Here is a 21,649-nt window from a genome sequence, read left to right as displayed (position 1 = left end):
GGGCCACTTCATTTTGATTTGTGTTCTAGTTCTGGACAACCAGCAAGGGATGGATCTGTCACCTCGGGCAAGTTACTTCTTCAATCAAAGCCTCAGCTTCCTCATCGGTGAAATGCAGATCAGAATTTAGGGCAGACGGTGGTGACGAAAATTAAATGACGTAATGTTCTTAGTGCACAGCACGTAGGGAAAGAGCTCAACACACATTAGTCACTATTATTATTACACTTTTTTTTTAAAGTATTTATTTATTTATTTTTGGCTGTGTTGGGTCTTCGTTTCTGTGCAAGGGCTTTCTCTTAGTTGCGGCAAGTGGGGGCCACTCTTCATCGCGGCGCGCGGGCCTCTCACTGTCGCGGCCTCTCTTGTTGCGGAGCACAGGCTCCAGACGCGCAGGCTCAGTAGTTGTGGCTCACGGGCCCAGTCGCTCCGCGGCACGTGGGATCCTCCCAGACCAGGGCTCGAACCCGTGTCCCCTGCATTGGCAGGCGGATTCTCAACCACTGCGCCACCAGGGAAGCCCTATTATTACAGTTTTAATTCTAAGGCCACAGACCTCATCGGCTATTCTGCTCTTTGGCAAGCTTACTCTCCTGCCAATCACTGAGGACACCTGGGCCCAGTACAACGCCATTCCTTCAGTGAGTCACCCAGTTGTTCACTCCAGAAGGACATTCTGCGGGTCGAGCAGGTGCCAGGCACCGTGCTAGGCTTAGTGGGTACACACCTGCCCCCGCCTTCCTTCAGCTCGCCCCCAGGAAAGCTGGGAGTTACAGGGAGTCGACAGAGTTACAGGGAGTCAAAGCACTGACCGTGCCCAAACTACAAAACTAGGTAACGCAGAGAGGACTGATAAAAAGAAATGTTCACAGACTGAGACATGGGGAAGTCATTCTGGCTTTCCCATAAGTTACATTGAATTTTATGCTGACTAAAATAGACTGTGGCCTATCAAACATACATTGTACATCTGCTTTAATTATTAGAGAAGAGGACACATTGATTAAAAGTAAAGAATGTCCATGTCAAAAATAGAGATGAAATGCCTCTCTTCCTGGGATGCCAATGCTGGTCCTCCTTTGAGGATAAGACTCCCTTCCCAGGGGCCAAGGCCATGCTGACTTGCTGGGTACTGGCCGGAATGTTCTCTTTCTGAAACCTGGAAGAAATGTAACGCTGACTAGTTTAATGTTCTTTGTTCTGACAAGACGTAACACTGTGCTGGAAACCCTGCTTCTGCAGGGCAGTTTCTCAGAGTCACCTGGCAAGCCGGGCTTCTGGCTAGTCCTCAGTTTGGCTCAAATAAAACTCTTTCCTATTCTTACGAATGATTGTTTATTGAGTATTTCCATTGACAGGACCCACTCTCTGGGAACATACCCTTTGGTAAAAATGGGTTTCCCTTTAGAAGTGAGCATGATTGCTCTCATGCTGGCACATACTCTGCGAGACTGTACCCTCGTGCCAACCCTGTCGTCCTCCCATCCTGCGAGGCAGCCTACAAGGGACGAGGGCAGGACGGGGTCCCCTCAGGCACACGCTGCACGGAGCTCGTCACAGCCTAACGCGCCTCAACTGCCCAGGCCAGACTCCCCAAACCCAGGAACAGACAGGCGCTGTCCCTTGCTGTGTGTTCACGAGAGTAACCTTCTGGACTTTCCCGTCTCTGCTGCAATACAGGGACTGAGAAAAGGAATGCTAGAGTTAAAACTAGAAAGTGCCGGTGGGGGGAGGGAAGGACCGGGAGTTTGGGGTTAGTAGATGCAAACTATTATATATGGAATGGATAAACAACAGGGTCCTAATGTATAGCACAGGGAACTATATTCAGTAACCTGTGATAAACCATAATAGAAAAGAATATGAAAAAGAATGTATATGTATGCGTATAACTGAATCACTTTGCTGTACAGCAGAAATTAACACAACATTGTAAATCAACCATACTTAAATAAAATAAATTTAAAAAAAAAATCTAGAAAGTGGAACAGGGAGAACCACAAATGTCAGACAAGAGGAATTAACAAATGTCCCCATGGCTGTCCTCTAGGACTAAAAGTCCGTCCGGCGTATTTTTTTTTTTTTAAGTATTTTAATTAATTAATTAATTTATTTTATTTTTGGCTGTGTTGGGTCTTCGTTTCTGTGCGAGGGCTTTCTCTAGTTGCGGCAAGCAGGGGCCACTCTTCATCGCGGTGTGCGGGCCTCTCACTATCGCGGCCTCTCTTGTTGCAGGGCACAGGCTCCAGACGCGCAGGCTCAGTAGTTGTGGCTCACGGGCCTAGTTGCTCCGCGGCATGTGGGATCCTCCCAGACCAGGGCTCGAACCCGTGTCCCCTGCATTAGCAGGCAGACTCCCAACCACTGCGCCACCAGGGAAGCCCGTCCGGCGTATTTTTAAACTGATAACCAACATCAATTTTTTAAGCAGATAACCAACATCAATTTAAGCACCTGTTTATTTGGAGTCACAGTTTTGGAATCACAGATTAAGATCAAGAAGATGTAATTAAATCCAATCACTTCATTTAGTTCCCTAACCGAAACTTAGCCAGGTGTCAGCAGAGTTTATGGTCTACGGTTCTTGGGTTTAAAGAAATATTTTAGAACTGACCAAAGAGAGGTTCCAGCTGTCCTGCCACTGGCAGAATGATTCTTCCAGTGAACTCGAATCTAATCTGCCACTAACAAAAATGTTACCTGTTATTTTCTTTTCTTTTTTAAATTTAATTTATTTTATTTATTTATTTTTAGCTGCATTGGGTCTTCGTTGCTGTGCGTGGGCTTTCTCTAGTTGCAGCGAGCAGGGGCTACTCTTCGTTGCGGTGTGCAGGCTTCTCATTGAGGTGGCTTCTCTCGTTGCGGAGCACAGGCTAGCGGAGCACAGGCTCTAGGTGCACAGGCTTCAGTAGTGGTAGCACACGGGCTTCAGTAGTTGTGACACGTGGGCTCAGCAGTTGTGGCTCACAGGCTCTAGAGCGCAGGCTCAGTAGTTGTGGCGCATGGGCTTAGCAGTTGTGGCGCGTGGGCTTAGCTGCTCCACGGCATGTGGGATCTTCCCGGACCAGGGCTCGAACCCGTGTGCCCTGCATTGGCAGGCGGATTCTTAACCACTGTGCCACCAGCGAAGTCCTACCTGTTATTTTCTGATTGTGAACTGGTATTTTCAGAATAGCATAGGCAAGTCCCTTCACACTCCAGATCATAGGTTACTGAAACAATATTTGCTTCTAATTCTTGGTATAACTTTAAAAGACAGCCTAGTAAGACTACAAGAGAATAGAATTAAAATGAAAAAGATAAAGGAGTCAATAAAATTTGCTATCTCAAATTTAATAACTTTATTCTTCAAAACTACCATTAAATATTTAATCCCATGTGATCACTCATTCATGTTAAAAAACTACAGTCAGTGTCTTTCACAGCCTTCCTCTCTCTACAAGTCCTGCACCACGAGCCACAGCAGGCATAGGGTCTTCCAGTTTCCTAGAAACCATGAAGTCATCTCCTCTTCTTTGTTCTTCTCTCTTTTCTTCAGCTGCCAAGTCCTGAAAATTCTACCACTCCGCTAATCTTGCTGATTTCACCCCATTTCTACAACTCTTATGCTGCTGCCAGCCACACCTGCAGGGATTTTACTGTCCTGCCCACTCCCCTCTAAAGGCAGGCGAGAATGTTCTTCTCAAGCACACACCACTGCCTTTTTCAGATCTTTACAATTCCTCATTGGCTCTCGATTTTTTAAAATAAATAAATAAATAAAAAATGTAAGACAGCTCTACCGTCTGCTGCTCCTAGATTCTCAGGCCTCTCACCAGTGGTGTCCTGTGTCTCCATCTCACCTTCAGAACCCTGGATCACATCCCTACAGCCGAGCACCTCACCTCATGCCGGCGGTCCTTTCAGAATTGGCCACGAGCCTCAGATCTCTTCTCTCCTCTCACCAACCACTCCATCTCTTTTCTCTAAACTATGCAAATTCACCTGTGTGCTTGGAAAGACACACACCTGAGTCCAAACACCTTGCTTACCTCTTTATTTTTCATCTTCTCAGACATTTTTTATTTTTATATAGTTAGACACATTAATATTAATATTATGGTTCTAGATGTGTATGGCGTATCTCCCGAGAGTACTTTCCACGTAGTATGTACTCAAATGTCATCTGATAGGTTGTCCCCGAGGGTTGCTTGAAAGAGTAGGTTCCCGGGGGAGGAACAGGTGATTAACATTTACCCACATATTAGAAAACCAGAAAATTCAGAAGATCTAGTGATGGCACCACCACCCACTCACCTGCCCAACCCAGAAACTGGGATTCCATCTTTGACTCTCCCTGATGATACAATTAATCATCAAGTCATTAATCATCAAGTTTCTGCTTTCAAATTTTTTTCTTGAACCCACCCATGTTTCTCCAGTTTCACTCCCACTAGCCCATGCCAAGCTATCATCTCTGGTCAACCTGTATCTTCCTGTATCTTCTTCTGGCCCGCTTTCCCCCAAAGCCACTTTTCACAGAGAAGCTAAAATGAATTTTTTAAAAATTTTATTTATTAAAAAAATTTTTTTAAATTCTTATACAATTTTAAAAGTTTACTTTCCATTTACAGTTATTACAAAATATTGGCTATATTCCCTGCGTTGTACAATATATCCTTTTTAAAATGAATTTTTAAAATACGCATAAACATAACGGTTTCAGATCTCTGCTTAAAAACCTTCCAGAAACTTCCCATTATCCTTGAAATGAAGGCAGAAACCATGCCCAGGCCCACGAGGCCCACCTCTGCAGCTCATGCCCCTCTCCCACCCACCCTGCAGCCGTGGCTCTCCACCCATAAGTTCACCTGGGTCACCTGGAGGGCTTGTCAAAACACAGACTGCGGAAAGGAGGTTGACTCCAAAGCCAACAGACTCTGATTTGGTAAGACTTGGATGGGGTTCAAGAATTTGCATTTCATATCCATCCAATGGAATGTTATGTGGCCGTATCAATGAACGAGGTACTGATACAGGGCACAGTAAGGACGAACCTTGAAAACATTTTGCTGAAGTGAAAAAAACTAGTCATAAAGGACCATACATTGTAGAATCCCATTTATATAAAAATGTCCAGTGAATAGACTCATCTATAGACAGAAAGTAGATCAGTGGCTGTCGAGGGCTAGGGTGAGGAGGATGGGGGCACTGCAGGTATGGCTAAGGGCTGTGGGACTGGCATTTGAGGTCCCAGCTTCTGCATGTAACCTCGCACCTCTCCTCTCGCTACACTTAGTTCCTCACCACAGTGACTAACCCTTGCTTCCCATGCCTTGAATGCCCTCTTGACTTCTCAACAGTGAAGTCCTACCTCCTACAACGCCCAGCTTTGAGCCCACCTCTCACACAGTACCACCCCTGTCCAGAATATTCTCCACTTACTTCTTTTGAACTTCCAGAGAACACGACCCATATTCATTGTGTGTCTAAGAGCTACTAGCTCCTGTCGAGTCAAGTAATTTCAATTCTGGAGGGCAGGGAACTTATGCTATACCTCTTTGACTTTAAAGTATCCTATACCCTGCCTTGGAAAATGATAAACTTGCAGAAACAATGGACATGAAATTGCCAATGCCTAAACCGTGATCCTGAAATGAGCCATCTATTCTACAACTATTCAATGACCTGTCAACCTACTCTTTTGACAAAATGATAGAACTGAGACACCGAGACGTTAGTTAAGGAACTTACCCAGCAGTTAGGACTGGAATCCACATCTCCTAACAAGCAGCCCCACATCCGCTTCCCCATTCTGCCAAGCGATTTACATCTAGGAATTGGGAAACCAAGAATTCTAGTCCCAGAATATCATCCCAAACGAAAATACAAAGCCTTAAGTTCCATGCATTATTTCAAGCAACTAGTTTCAAGATATTAGCAAGGAAGCAGTTACTATTTAAAAATTAAGCATTCCAGAAACATACAATGCACCATGAGTCAGAGATGCAAAAACAGAAGGGAAGAAAAAAACTCACAAACACTTCAGATATTAAAATGATCAGATATGGAACATACAATAAGTATGTGCAACATGTTCAAAGAAAGAAAAGAGGGGTAATTAAAAAGTAAGTGGCAGGTGGAGCAACTAAGCCCGTGTGCCACAACTACTGAGCCTGCGCTCTAGAGCCCCACGAGCCACAACTACTGAGCCCGCGTGCCACAACTACTGAAGCCCATGCACCTAGAGCCCATGCTCCACAACAAGAGAAGCCACCACAATGAGAAGCCCGCACACCGCAACAAAGAGTAGCCCCAGCTCGCCTCAACTAGAGAAAGCCCGCACACAGCAACGAAGACCCAAAGCAGCCAAAAATAAATAAAGATAAAATAAATACATAAATAAATTAAAAGTAAATAAATAAATAAATAAAAGTAAGTGGCAGAAGGGGGTGGGGTGGGGGAAGGAAGGATTGGGAGTTTGGGATTAGCAGATGCAAACTATTATATACAGAATGGATAAACAACAAGGTCCTACTGAATAGCACAGGAAACTATACTCAATATCCTGTGATAAACCATAATGGAAAAGAATACATATATGTATAACTGAATCACTTTTCTGTACAGCAGGATTACCACAATATTGTAAGCCAACTACACTTCAATAAAATTTTTTTAAAAAAGTTCAAGTGGGAGGTGAAATTTCAGCAAACTAAAGTACTTCAAAGCTTCTAGAAAAGACATGAACAAAGGACCATGGCCACAGGCTAAGCCATCAGCCTCCACAACCTGACACCAGTGCCATCCAGGGGTCCAAACAGGAATCCAAATTATGAGTAGAGAGACACAGACCTACCAACACCACTATAAAAACAGTGCCCAAGGCACAGATCTTTTTCCATTCACAGAAGATGCAAATGAACCAAAACGCATTCTCCTTTATTTCTTTAGGGAACAGCTTTAAGCATTGCCAAATAATCACAAAAGTTACCCTGTGACAAAGACATTAAATTGTTTAAAAATCCCAAGAGAGAAGGACACACATAATGTGAACACAAGGTGTAAAACGTACAAATGAAAGTTTCAAATAGACAATGACCAGTTCAAAATCATGGTCCAAGGGCAAGCAACGAGAAAAGGTTTCTAAGTGGGAATAATCAGATGACTGAAGCCTAAATCCAGAGACAGGCCAAATGACAAAGACCCACCTAAACGTCACTCCCACCTCAAAAATATCCACTGGATCCTTAACAAAGACCTACTGTATAGCACAGGGAACTATACTCAATACCTTGTAATAACTTATAATGGAAAAGACTCTGAAAAAGAATATATATATGTATAACTGAATCATTTTGCTGTACACTTGACACATACACGATATTGTAAATTAACTATACTCCAATATATAAATAAGTAAACAAGTAAATAAAGAAAAAAGAAAAAAAAGAAATTGACTGGGTCTTTACATAATGGCTTCTGTTAACTAAATCATCTCCATATAGCCCACACTTCCTGTCCAAGTTCTATTTATTCTTCAAGGTTCAGCCCCAAAGCCCACACTGCGATCAACTACGCCTACCCAGTGGTTCTCAGTTGGGGCAATTTCGTTCCCCCCAGGAAACAGCTGTCAATGTCTGCAGACATTTTTGGTTGCCACAGTTGGCAGGTACAACTGGCATCTAGTGGGCAGAGACCAGGGATGCCGCTAGACACCCCGTGATGGACAGGACAGCCCCCCAGAACGTCAACAGTGCTGATGCTGAGAAACCCTGACTTACACCAACCACAGCCCTCCCAGATCCTCTTTTCGTCAAACGCCCATTATACCCACGGTCACCACCATTTAATGATATACAGCCTGCCGCTGTTTATAACAGTGGCGTGTATCTGTGCCTCTTTCCCCAACTTAACTGTAAATTCCTCTGGCAGATGAAGACCATGTGTGTGTCACGTCTGTGTCCCCCCGGGGACTCAGCAGGGTGGCTCCGAGGACCTTCTCGTCACATACCTCTTAGCTGATTTGTCTCCTTCCCCACCTGCTTGATGCAATGTAAATGGCTTTAACTAATGTCTCCATCAGCTCATGCAATAAATTGCTTTTACTCTGCATTTTGAAAAAAACAAAAACGAAAACAAAACAACTTGTAGTACTTGGCAATGCGAAAGCCATAAAAAACATTAGCAAAAACCTGGAATGAAAGATGTGGGTGGTTTGATGTTACTGTTTTCACATTCCCTGTCAAGATTACATGTTTACTTCCTTAAAGGAAAAAGTCAGCCAAGTATAAAATACGAACTTAAAATGCCACTATTTTGCAAGACTATCTATGAAAATTATACACTACTGTTCACACACATGCTTCCTGTTAATTAGAGGAGAGTTTGTTAAAAAAAAAACCTGCTCCAGCAAAACTTGCTGTAATAGTCCAAATCCTCTGCAGTAATGAGGAAATCCTGCTGAGGATGGTATTTTCCACCAAGAACGACAGGACTGCAGCCAAAAGCCACGCTTTTATCAACGGCCGGAGGTGCTGCCCTGCAAGAGAGTGTTTGGAATAGGTTCCTCCCAGTTCTACGTCAGTGCATTCTCAGATGTGCGAAAAGAGATCCTAAGAGGTGATCTAGAAACTATTATCGATTTACATTTGACAAATAATATGGGGACAGCAGACTGTTCTCACAATTACTTTAGGGGGATCGTATAATGAATTAGTATTTCCATAGTGGGTGCACACTGATGCCTCAGAGAAAGTCTGGGCCTTCTCACCCGCATCCCATGGACCGGTCCCATCAGCTTTCTCTTCCCTCCTCGGGCTACTGAGCCAGGCTGGTTAGTGCGCCTTGTCTGCTGAAAATTCCCATTCAGCTGGACACTCCATTCTGTTTCGATGCCACACAACCGCCACTAGGAGCTTTCAAAGCTAGCTCGAATCTCTGCAAGCTCTCACCCTTCCCACAGACGACCCTGATTCCTGCAGCCCAGATAAGACAGGTCTGTCTTGAAGAGTGCCTCCAAATTCTGGTGTCTCCACCTCAGATTCCTCATTATCTTCAGCCATGTCATTTCTGCATTCCGTCTTGACTCCGAAGAGTCAGTGGAGAAGTTAACAAAGAATGAGAAATTAACACAACATTGTAAAGCAACTCTACTTCAATGAAAAAAATATTAAAACTGAGAAAAAAAAAAAAGGAATTAGAGAGAGAGCAGAGAGATGCAGCACAAAGAAAAACCGAAGTCTCTAAAAGGTCAAGGAGGCATGGCTCACTCAACAGGTTTTACAAGACCTTGTGGAGACCTTGCGAGGCTGTAAACGCTGCCCTAGTAACTAGGGGAACGTAAGTGACAAACCAAGGCCTCCAGTGTGATGCAGTGCATAGTCGATGGGGAAGGGGGTGGAGACAGGGCTTGTCAACAAGTAACTTCCATATAAAACTGGCACTAACACAGGAGTGCCCACAGGGCCAGGGCAGCCCAAAGGCAGGTGCTCCGTGGGGAAGGTGCCCGGGATGGGCTATAAACGCTGCAGCTCATGTGGAAGCAAGGAAGAGAAGCACAGCATGAGAAATACAGAAAGAATATAAAATCAACGGCTCCTAAGATGATGAGGAAAAAGAGTCTACAGCTGTGATATCGAAAGGTAGAGAGAAAGAGAAGTGGCAGGCCACACGGGCACAGAGTTAAGAGCAAGTAAGTTACTTTCTCCTGGGACTGGAGAGTGGGGTTTTCCGTATAATTGAAACTTGGCCCTTTGAGCACAGATACATTATTATCTTGTTTTAAGCTACTTTTATTTTAGAAATCTTTCTGAAGTGCACCACATGTGTTCCTGCATTCGTTGTTCAGCAGGGTACATCAAACCAAAATGCGCCAAACCTGATCTCATCTGTTCTGGACAAGGCACCATCCTTCTGGCCCATTTTTGTCCTTTGATGTGGTGCACTGACATTCTCAGAGCCCACTTACAAGAGCCCGCTGTTTTACTTTATGCCGAACAGAGCCCAAAGCTGTGCTTCTGGAATTCTCCATTTCTGCTTTCAGAAGGTGACTGTCCCTTCTCAGAGCTTCCCCTGGTGCTCCCTCAGCGGGGCCCGAGGCTGCAGGGACCTACTGCGTTCCCAGTCTTCTGGGTGAGGCCCTGAGGGCAGCTCCGTGACCCCTGCTCCGCTGAATGCAGAACAGCTGACGGCCTCTCAGAGGTCTCCCTGCTTCCTCCCAAACGAAGGTTCTAGAATTATGATATCTGGATAAGAGACGTAATACTGTAATAAAATTATCCCTAATAATGTAGATTCTTCATGCCCCTTATTTACAAAGCAGCGAAATAAATCATGGCCCTCGCAGCCTTTCTGTTTTCCAATCAGACTTTCGTCTACCACATACTCCACTCCAGTCCCGCCCTGGCGTGGTCACCAACTTTTATTAGCTTTTGTTTTTGATGTGGAAGCTACAGAAACAATATTTCTTTTCCACGTGATCAATAAATACAACACGCCAAGCTCTCTAACAGGAAACGTGGGGCAGTGGGTGATAAGAAGATGAAAAGGACCTGACCGCAACGAGCTTAGAACTTGGCATGCAAACCAACCTGGGTACAAAATAATTGTAACCAAGGGTGAAATGCGTTGGGTGCCAGGAGAGCAGTTCCACACCCTGGAGGGCTGTGGATACAGCATCCTCCCAGTTTGGAGGGCGAAGGAGGGATGCCTTCATTGGGAAATGTTATTGGCATGGGCTTCAAAGAAGGGAGGGGATTCTGACCAGTTTCAATGCAAGGTTGGCACAGTCAAGGCAAGGAAAGCAGCATGAAAAAACGCACAGAAGGCAGGGGTTTAAAAAAAGTCTGGTGTGTGTATACAGTGGTCTAAAGAATAGTGAAAGAAAATGCTGCGAAGGTAGGTCAGATTCAGATCAGAGGGCCCAAGATGCAAGGCCAAAAGGTGTGGCCCTGAAGGTAGAAGCTCTCAGCAGCCAGTGAGGTTTTCCTACACGCTCTGAACCTAACATGCAGACTTAATCTCGTTAGAAGGATGACGCTGTTTTCCCTCCTTCAATGGAAAAGGAATTTAAAAAGGTGAATTATTAATCATCTCATCTCAGTTAATTCTTAGAACCAAGCTCACTATTAACATATCACTATGGAACTCACTATAGAGCATGCATGTGTCATGCTCTCACTCGACAGGAAATGCACGCCAGTGGAAAAGGAATCATCCAGTCTACAACAAAAGGCAGCGCGGGTACACAAATCAAATTCATTTCTTTGACAAAAAGAGAAGAGGGGGGCTTCCCTGGTGGCGCAGTGGTTAAGAATCCGCCTGCCAATGCAGGGGACACGGGTTTGAGCCCTGGTCTGGGAAGATCCCACATGCCGCAGAGCCACAACTACTGAGCCTGTGCTCTAGAGCCCGTGAGCCCCAACTACTGAGCCCATGTGCGACAATTACTGAAGCCCGCGCGCCTAGAGCCCGTGCTCCGCAACAAGAGAAGCCACCGCAATGAGAAGCCTGCGCACCGCAACAAAGAGTAGCCCCCGCTCACCGCAACTAGAGAAAGCCCGTGCACAGCAATGAAGACCCAATGCAGTCAAAAACAACAACAAACAAACAAACAAACAAATCACACTGGGTGTTTTCCAGCTGATCCCAGACAAGGCTCCAAAACCCGTCTCCCAGCTCTGCAGCAGTCACCAGTCATCAGACAGAGCTGCCATTTGGGATGAAATCTACTTGCCAAGTTTAGGAAGCCTTAAATCAGATGAGGACTCTAAAATCATGTACCGTGCACAGCAAAGGAATAGTGCCCATTTGCATCATAGTAAGCACTTTGTAGGCTGTGAATAAATATGGTTTAGTGACTTGTGCACAGCATGCTGTGTCCCTATAAAGTGTTCAAAAATTACAGAAGAACTCTAAGTGGTTTGTTGGGGAACGACCTCAAATTGTAATGTTCTTCTTCAAATTTCAGTTGAAAACCCTTTACACTTAAATGTACTAAAAGTTCTCCAAAAATTATATCAGCATGCATGCATCCTTGGCTTAGTAAGCATTATGTACTGTATGTAATATTTTGATGATTAAAGATCTTGCACAATTCAGGGTTATAATTTTTTTCATGTTTTTATTACTGCTATTACTACTGCTGCTGCTGTTAATAATGATATAATAGAAATAATAGAGAAAATGCACCGAGTACTTTCTATGTACCTGGCACTGTATGTGGAATACTTCAGGCCTTCAATGCTCACAGCAATCCTACACAGAAGGTACCACTGCTGTCCCACTTTTACGAGTGAAGGGGCTGAGGTTCCTTGCCTAAGGTCATGTCGCTCACCAATGGCAGACTAGGGTTTGGACCAAGCCCCGCCTTAACCATGAGGCTACACCAATGTAGCCCATGTGCTGCACTGGGTGACATCTCTCCAGTGGTAGATAATCCAAAGATGAGGCAGAAGTAGGTGCATGGGTTGAATGTAAACTGACTCCAGAATTAAATAAATCAGTAGGTATTCAATCCAAAGACCTACTTTGGCTAGTATGTAGTTTATCATAAAATGACAGTGTAACCCAAACCTCCTGTCAACTGGGGATCCAGGCTTATGGAAATGACCAATTTCCAGTCAAAGGAACTATCCTGATGAACATGATTACTAAAGCAGAGAACCTGGAAGCTTCAATCCACATGGGAACGTCATGAATGGAGACCATACTCCCACTCCTTGTACAACCCACAGAAGGAAAACAAACTAACTCAAAAGCTATGTTGGCTGTGTTGCTTTGCGTTTTTTTGTTTTGCTTTGTTTTGTTTTGTTTTCACTTGAACTTATTTGAAATCGGATGGTGTTCATGAACCGATTTAAGTCAGATATTATAAACTCTTTCCCAACTTCAGTTGCACACAGATGGTGTATTTTTTTATTTACCTTTTTTTATATTGAAGTATAATTGATTTACAATGTTGTGTTAGTTTCAGGTGTACAGCAAAGTGATTCAGATATACATATATCTATTCTTTTTCAGATTCTTTTCCCTTATAGGTTATTACAAGATATTGAGTATAGTTCCCTGTACTGTACAATAGGTCCTTGTTGGTTGTTTTAATATTGGATTGGTGTGTAGCAATAGCTGCTGACTTTAACTACATATATTTGCATTTACCAAATACCACTGAACTGACCTGTCAAGCAAGTCACCTCTTACTCTTAGCCCTCCACTCCCAAGCCACTAGAGCCAAGGTGACAAAAAGCCATTTCCAGATCTGGGCTATCCATCACCAGTAGGAAATGGAAAATGCATCCTGAAGTAGTAGAACTCTCTGCCCGCAGTCACAGCCAGTGTTCCCTTTCCGGCTTTGGGAGCTCTGAGCTAATATTGGCAGGAAGCACACAAAGGTGCCACAACAAGGCAGACACACCCCTCCACTCTCAGGGGTCAGCTCCAGGAAAGCCCCCTTGGGGTTTTGCCAGTTACGAAGCCAGCCCAAAAGAGTCAGGTCCCCTCAGGAATACAAAAGCTGTCAATGGTAAACCAAGGTATCAGATCTAGGAGACCAATCAAACCGTTCCAGAGTCCCCCAGGGGCCATACCAGCCTAAAAGTCCCTGGGATTATAAGGTCGGGGGCCCCTCTGCCAGCATCTAGCTCAGCTTTCAGTCCTACAGCAGACTTGTGAGTCCAGAAGGGAAACATTCCATTAGGTACTTTTCCTCAGTCGATTTCTTTTTCAGCTTTTGGGAACAAAACAATCAAACATAAAAGAAATAACAACTCTAACCTTAAATTACCACAGCCCAGTTCCTGGGGGACTAGCCTGTGCTGGCAGATAAACTCAGATAAGCCTTTTCAGAGGACAGAGGGAAACCACTGCTTTCAACTAGATGCTCAGTTGCAGCTGGTGGCCATTTCCAACCTCTGACTCCCCCATCCCACGCTCCCAGCCACACCAACTGCCCATCAAAACTCCGGCAACGGTAAGTGCTGATCCCTATTGGTCTAAAAAACACCAAACAGAAGGTTTCAGCGACTTGTTGTTAAGCCACAATGAGAAAGAGGGCCCAAAAAGAGAATTGTACATGATCAGGAGTAGAGATTTCCCTCACATGTTAAAAAGCATTGGCTAGGGCTTCCCTGGTGGCGCAGTGGTTGAGAATCTGCCTGCCAATGCAGGGGACACGGGTTCGAGCCCTGGTCTGGGAAGATCCCACATGCCACGGAGCAACTGGGCCCGTGAGCCGCAACTACTGAGCCTGCGCGTCTGGAGCCTGTGCTCCGCAACAAGAGAGGCCACGACAGTGAGAGGCCCGCGCACTGCTATGAAGAGTGGCCCCCGCTTGCCACAATTAGAGAAAGCCCTAGCACAGAAACGAAGACCCAACATAGTAATCAATCAATCAATCAATAAATCTTTAAAAAAAAAAAAAAAAAAAAAAAGCATTGGCCGTTTCCGAGAAAAAATAACTTTTCACTACACTTCTCATCTGGAAAGCTAAGCTCCTGCTCTGCAAAATGGATAAACAGAGTAATGTAAAATTGTTCACAGAAAAATAATGTGATTTAAATGAGAACTTAAGGGCTTCCCTGGTGGCGCAGTGGCTGAGAATCCGCCTGCCAATGCAGGGCACACGGGTTCGAGCCCTGGTCTGGGAAGAACCCACATGCCGCGGAGCGGCTGGGCCCGTGAGCCACAACTACTGAGCCTGCGCGTCTGGAGCCTGTGCTCCGCAACGGGAGAGGCCGCGATAGTGAGAGGCCCGCGCACCGCGATGAAGAGTGGCCCCCGCTTGCCCCAACTAGAGAAAGCCCTCGCACAGAAACGAAGACCCAACACAGCCAAAAATAAGTATTTATTTAAAAAAAAAAAAAAATGAGAACTTAAGTGTCTAACTAACTCTGCAGCTAAACTAACACCCCTTAAAGCAGTCCCTACTGAAAAACTGATGAAACCTAAAAGGGTCTCCTTCTGAGTTTAGAGTTTGGAGGGCAAATTTTAAAAAGATTAACCCTTGGCAGCTAAACTAATAATTTCTTGATCCAGTTTTTTTCAAATCTGCATTTCAAAATGCAGTGTTTCAAACTTTCATATATAATGATCGTTAAGTCATACTAACTTTTATGTTAAAAGTGAAACATTCACTAAGAATCTAGAATTTTTCTATTCTGTCACCCATTTCTAACTTTACTGAAAAAAAAAATTCATTTCAGAACTTTTTATAAATTAAACATGAAAAATCTGAAGAAGAAATATTCTGTAGAGTTAGTATCTCACACTGCTTCCTGTAGAATTGTTGGGGTTTTTTGTCACAATAGCTGTTTTCTGCTTTTGATCAAAAATTTGAAAAATACAGAAATAAACAAGACTCAATTAGGCTTACATTCCTGCGATGTGGAAACCACCTCATACTTTTGTATAAACAGATGTCAAAATTTAGTTTCCTCAAATCAAATGAAATATTTATTTAAAATGTCCTAATGCACATGGATTTTAAAAAGTCCCTAATTTCGTAAAGGAGTCCATGCCCTTGATTATATTTACAAATTTAAAGTATCACAGAATGGAAAAAATATCAAATTTGGGAAATATTAAGATGAACTAGAAAAACTGAGGTCAGGTCTTCACTTGGGATATCGATACATCTCCCTTTCTAGCAATGGACCTTAGTATACATTGACTATAATTCCATATCCAGCTGCTGACTTTAAGATTCAGGAAATTCGCCCATAGTCTTTCCAACTAAAGGGGGGAAATGCCATCAATTAGTCCTTCTATTTCAACTGTCAACTTGCATGCTGTTATGGGAACTGAACTGTGTCCCCCTAAAAGATGCTGATGTCCTAACCCCCGGTACCTGTGAATGTGACCTTATTTGGAAATAGGACCTTTGCAAACGATCAAGTTAAGATTAGGCCAATAGGGTAGGCTGAAGCTCAATATAAAAAGGGGAAATGTAGACACAGAGGACACACACACACACACACACACACACGGGGAATGCCATGTGGACATGAAGACAGGTATCAGGGTCATAATCTACACGCCAAGGGGGAGTGCCAAAGATTACCAGCAAACCGTCAGAAGTTAGGAGAGAGGCAGAGAACAGAGTCTCCCTCACAGCCCTCAGAAGGAAGCAAGCCTGTCAACACCCTGATCTCGCCTTCTAGCTTCCAGAACTGGGAGACAGATTTCGGTTGTTTAAGCCCCACAGTTCTTGGTCCTGTGTTAATGGCAGCCCTAGAAAACCAATACACAAGCCTTCCCAGCCTGACATTCCCTTACAACTTTGTCCTTGCACTCCCAACTTATTCCTGTTTCTCCTAATTATTTCTCATAATGCTCCTGCCACTTCCCTAAACTCCCTCCCTCCCCTCCCCTGCCAATGCCCTTTGGCACTGTTTCTTGTCAGGGGTACCACTGGCATTTTGCATTGGGCAGCTCTTACAGGGGACTGTCCAGTACACTGCAGGATGTGGAGCACCCTTGGTACTTTCATTCCGCCAAGGGCCCATAGTGGAGAAATTTTGCTCTAGAAGCTTTGGGGCCACCTGCCTGCCAGACTTTGACTCAGGGTCCCACCATCTACTGTGTATGATCTCAATCAGGTCAGTTAACTTCAGTCTCTCCATCTGTAAAATGGGAATAAACCTTGCCATGTGACTCAGGATTGAGTTAAAGATCCTAGCAAGCCCAGGCTTACCAGCACTAGCTTTTTTTTGGCATTAGAATCACTTAGGAATTAATGCTCAGTCTGTTTTATATGGTCACATCCTGACTTTAACCACCTTGGAGCTCCTTTCAGAAGCTCCCGTATACAAACGAAGCTTCACAATGCATTTTGATCATTTTCATGGATCTGATCATTGCACGTTTAAAACAGTCCTAAGTCACACAAAGCAAAGCATGGGCACGCCTTTCTGCAGCTAAAAGAAGACTGTAACGACTCTGAGCATAGTTTCTAGGTGTTTCCCCTCCACTCCCACACCCACCTGAAAATACAGCTGCAGCCGTGGACAGAGGTCCATGTCTTCCAACCCTGCTTCCAATTCTGCTTTCTTTGTACCTTTCCCTCCCCGTGACGGTCCCCTCCAACATCCAGGGATATACTACTTCTGTCTAACTCATTTCCCCTTATCCCATGGAAACATCCCCCAAGCCAGCATCAGCCCTTCATTCTCCTTGATGAAATGGTTTGCACCCCAAGTCTTTGGGCTGTGGAGCGTCCGCACTGATTTATGCCTCTTCTGCTGACCATCATACACCTAACAGCACCTACCAGAGAGCCTGGTACTTAATAGGTTTTCAATGATTGATAAGCGCATGAGTCAATCAAGGCATGAACGAATGCAGGGCTGAATGAATGCACAAAGGAATACATTCAGGAGTCAGGAGACCTGGCCTCCATTTAACCCTCAGCTCGGCACTGACTGCCATTAATGACCTCAGGGCAAGTCATTTTAATCTCGAGGCCCAAATTTCCTTCTCTGTGAAACGAGGTGGTTGGACGTCACTAGAAAATCTCTTTCGGTATTCTTCCAGCTCTCACAACTGAGCCCAAGAACTTTTCACAAAGAGTGAGAAACTTTCCTTCCTTTTTGAGAAATTTTAGTCAAGGCAAGCAAGAGGGTAAAGATTCTTCTGAAATCACATACCAGGGGTCTTTCCCTGGGGACAAAAGGCTCCAGACAGCACGCCAGATCCTGCAGATCCTGAAGACATCTCTGAGATGTTGAGTACTCTGGAGTTTGTTATCACGGGCTGCTTTCAAGGACTCAGAGTCTACTCCGCGCTCAAAAGAGGTCCACAGGGACCCCTGCTGCCTGCCCCGCTCCCACCTAAGGTTCCTCCCTTTCCAGCCTGAACAAGATGGGCTCAGGCACTCTCTCCGGGGCTCCAAATCCAACTCAATCCCTCTCTCTGCCATCTGCCTGAGGCTCCCACATGCATATTTTATAATTTCTGGCACATTTCCTCCTTATCTGACATCCTGCAATGCATCCCTCCACAGCCTATATTATTTCTACCTCTGGTAAAGAATGTTCCTGAAAGAAGCATGTGTCCTTGGGTTGTACTTTACTACTGGTGGTTTCACCTTTCCTATCTTATCTCCCCACCTGATTCCCACCTGAATTCCTTGAGGACAGAAACCACACCCTCTGCCCTCCTCCAATTCCCACAAGACCAAGGACAGAGCTAGGCAAGCAGCAGACCCTAAGCAAATGCTTGTTGAGTGAATAAAACAATGAACGAATGAAATAATCGACTGATTTCAATGTTTTTACATTAAAAAGTCATATTAATATATTTCCTGGATAAAGTTACCAAGACCTCCCCTTCTGGGTATACAACCAGAATAAATTAGATTTTAAAACGGCACTTTTACGACTACACTATTTTCTTAGGACTGAAATAAAGTGCCCTTCTCTAGGATATGAATGACAGCAGCATGATCAGCTGCATAAGAAATCTGATTTTCAAGTAGCCATAGCATAATAATGTGGCATTGTTTTTATTTCCTATAAAAGCAGATTTTACTTGGAGCTGCGGAAGAGAAAAGGGCAATCACCCCTTGTGTTAATTATTCTAACTACCACTGTTAGGTGTTGAAGCTGGAGAGTTCAGGCAAATCAGAACAAGATATGAGAGTTTTCCCCAGATAGATTGTTTAAATCTATTGTTGACTGGGGCAGAGCATCTTTTTTGGAAATTCCTGGGACTTACTTGGCCACGTCTACTTCTAGCCACATTCCTTCCTTGTGGTTTAATCCACTCCAGCTAAAACCAAACTGACTTGGGCATCACATTATTCGTTCTCCCGTGCACTTGCTGGTCATGGTTGGTCACCGAATGAAACAGAGCCAATGGTCAATGCAACACCGCTGGAGGGAAAACACAGCTGTTCCCTCACAGCTCAATACGGCATAATGCCATAAGCCCTAGTGAGCCTCTTCTGCTCAAGAGCTGACCTAAACAACTTCATTAACTCTTAGAAATCACCATTCTTGCACAGAAGCATAAACTTATCCTCACCCAAAGTATTGATGTTACATAATTACAGACAAACTCTGTACTGATATAGGAGATAAATTTACAATTGGAGAGACTCAATGACTGAGGACTGTCTGAGACCCGAAAACATCAGGTACTTTAAAATACATAATTAGCATTTATGGGCTGTACATATGGTATGTGATAACAGAGTATGTCTTCCAGCTGAAACCGTATCTTGTTGGAACACATACTACCGGGTGTGTTAGTGAGGGGACCTGAGCCATCCCAGTAAAACACCAGAGGAAAAGAATAAATTCACTTTGATACTAACATGTATATTGTCAATGTGAAAGAAGTCATTATGATGATGTATCCACATTTACCCAACTAATTAATTCAAAGCACTTTAAAGCCAGAGTGCAATGCTGAGTTATTCATCACAACCCTTCATTCTATGGACAAGCAACTCCAGCAGAGATGAGGTACTTCAACCAAACTCACACCACTCGTCAGAGCCTGCCTCAAAACTGGGGTCTCTTAGGTCTAGCTTCATGTGCAAAACACCCAACATTAAATTTAAAAGTTAAAAAGGCACACAGCAGGCAGGCAATAAATATTTGTTAATGGAATTGAGGAAACAGAGATGTGGGGTTCCAGAACTCTCTTGACATACAACCTTCTTACAGGATAAGCCAAGTCATTACCGTAGGTTTGACTTGTCCAACACAGGTAGCGTAGGCTTCTTAATACATAAAGCATCCCTTTTTCAATCAATAAAATGCTAGTGCAACAATTATCGGAGCACGCAAGTTAACGGTGAAACCAAAAGCTTTGTAGCACTCTTATGAAGAAGTGAATTGGAAAAAAATCTATCCATGAAACAGTATGGGTTTCCAAACACATGAAGTGCAGCTTCAGTGCAGACATCTATAAAAGGCAGGTATGACTAAGCAGCCCCAAATAACAAGAAACACCAAAACTATCGGAATCTGGGGGACCAGGGCATGCCTGCAGACAAAGATAAGTTGGAATTTCCCATTCACTGTAACTAATGCAAAAAGGGGCCTTTTTTTCTATTGTAAGTTAATTCCTTTTTAAATAAAAAACCTCAGTGTTGTGTTGCAGACAACATTTTCTTCCATCCTCCATCTCACCTGCTTCAGAAACAAATTTGGGGAAAATCTGGTTGAGTTGCTGGGCAGGCAACCAACTGGCCAGACCAAATTTTAAGCTATCAGCATTGCACTTTTTGATGTATTTGATTCTGTATCTCACCAAAGAGCCTCTTAAATCTAGAGTTTAACTCTTAGCTAAGGTAACCAAATCTTAATAATCGTGTAGAACATATTGCTACCTGTCTTATTCAGTGGGCTATCAAGTATATTACTGAATTTTTCCCTAAAGTCTGACATCTAGCTATGTAACTTCTTCCTAAAAAAAAATTCAAGAATATCGACCAAACAATACAGCTTAAAATAATAAAAGAGACCACAATTTATATATCCCCAAGATGAAACTGAGCACAGCATTACTGCGGGAAAGAAACCAAACGCACCGCATTGTACAGATAGATATAAAAATATTTATAGTACCTGAGGCCAAAGAAAAAAGACAAAACAAAAACCCTTGGCACGACAGGACAAACCTGGTTTACTGTTCTCTCTGAGCAGGTATAAAACTGAAGAAACGTGCTTGGTGGCGGGGCACAGAGAGTGGAGAGCAAGTTCCACTTAAACTTGTTCCATTCAGGAGCTAGGTTAGCAAACCAAGCAGCCTGATAAGCTCCCGTACAACACAGAACCGGGCTGAGTGTCCCAAATCGGAAAGAACTGACATCAAGGGAAGCGGGACCCCCGAAGCTCTCGGACCACCCATCCCCAAATCCCCGAGCCACTCAACTGGAGCTGGGGGCTTCCCGCCGACTCCATTTTCCTGTCTCCCTCTCAGGCCGTGCAGGGTGGGCACGTGGGTGAGTCCGGGGTCCCCCACCAACCTTGGCTCCCCGCCCTATTTCATTGTCCGAGGCTGATGGATCACCTGCCCGGCGCCGGCTCCCGCCGCCGGACGCGCAGCGCGCCGAGACGCACAGGGGCGAGCGCCGCGCGCCTCCCGCAGGACCGGCGCCCCGCTGCCCCTACCACGCAGACCCGGCCCGCGGCAGGTCCCCTACGTGCTCACCGCCACGAAGCCCGAGGAGGAGGCGATGAACACGCGGATGACCATCCTCTCGCCGCGCCGGGACTGACCGTCGGCCCCCGGAGGCTCCGGGCTGGCGCGGACGCGGAGGCAGAACTCGGCTGAGAGCCGCCGCCGCCGCCACCGCCGGGCACAGCGCTCCGGTCTGGGAAGACCGCAGGGAGCCGGATCCCTCCCGCCCGGTCTGCAGATAAAAGCTGAGAGCTTCCCGACCGCCGGTCAAGGTAGAGAGGAGGGGCAGAGGGGAGGGGAGGGAGCCGGCTGCGGGGCGTGATGGGAGTTGTAGTCTCCGCAGCTGCCCGGGATGGCGGTGGACTGAGCTCTTACCAACCGCCTCCTTGCTGCGCGTCGATGCCGGACGCGCGCAGGTGGCTGGAAGGCCACCCGAGGCCGGGAAGAAGCTATGACGAGGGTGGCCAGGATCCTGGCGAGACGAGGGGGGAAAAAAGAAAACTAGGCAAGAAGAGCTTGGTTCAAAGTCCGAGCTGGG

General features: G+C 44.9%; 1 protein-coding gene and 1 long non-coding RNA gene across 4 annotated transcripts in view; one reads left to right on the top strand and one right to left on the bottom strand.

Moving 5' to 3' along the window:
- SH3BGRL2 (SH3 domain binding glutamate rich protein like 2) overlaps positions 1 to 21,528 on the bottom strand; it is an 84,289-nt gene extending 62,761 nt beyond the window's left edge. The window contains exon 1 of one of the 3 annotated variants that reach the window (XM_082405127.1): positions 21,142 to 21,528. In XM_082405127.1, coding sequence (XP_082261253.1) covers positions 21,142 to 21,186 — 45 coding nt within the window. In that variant the 5' untranslated portion in view covers positions 21,187 to 21,528. The remainder of the gene's footprint in view (positions 1 to 21,141) is intronic. The other 2 variants (XM_082405129.1, XM_082405128.1) reach the window with 2 other exon arrangements.
- On the top strand, positions 1,395 to 11,429 carry LOC309634739. Its single transcript, XR_014248391.1, has 2 exons — positions 1,395 to 1,880; positions 2,452 to 11,429. It is a non-coding gene; the product is annotated as an uncharacterized lncRNA (long non-coding RNA).
- Positions 21,529 to 21,649: the final 121 nt, after the last annotated feature.

Source organism: Balaenoptera borealis (assembly GCF_965194805.1).
Source record: "Balaenoptera borealis genome assembly, chromosome: 9".
Lineage (NCBI taxonomy): Eukaryota > Metazoa > Chordata > Mammalia > Artiodactyla > Balaenopteridae > Balaenoptera > Balaenoptera borealis.
The sequence above is the reverse complement of the archived record's forward strand: the minus strand, read 5'-3'. Positions and strand labels throughout refer to the sequence as shown.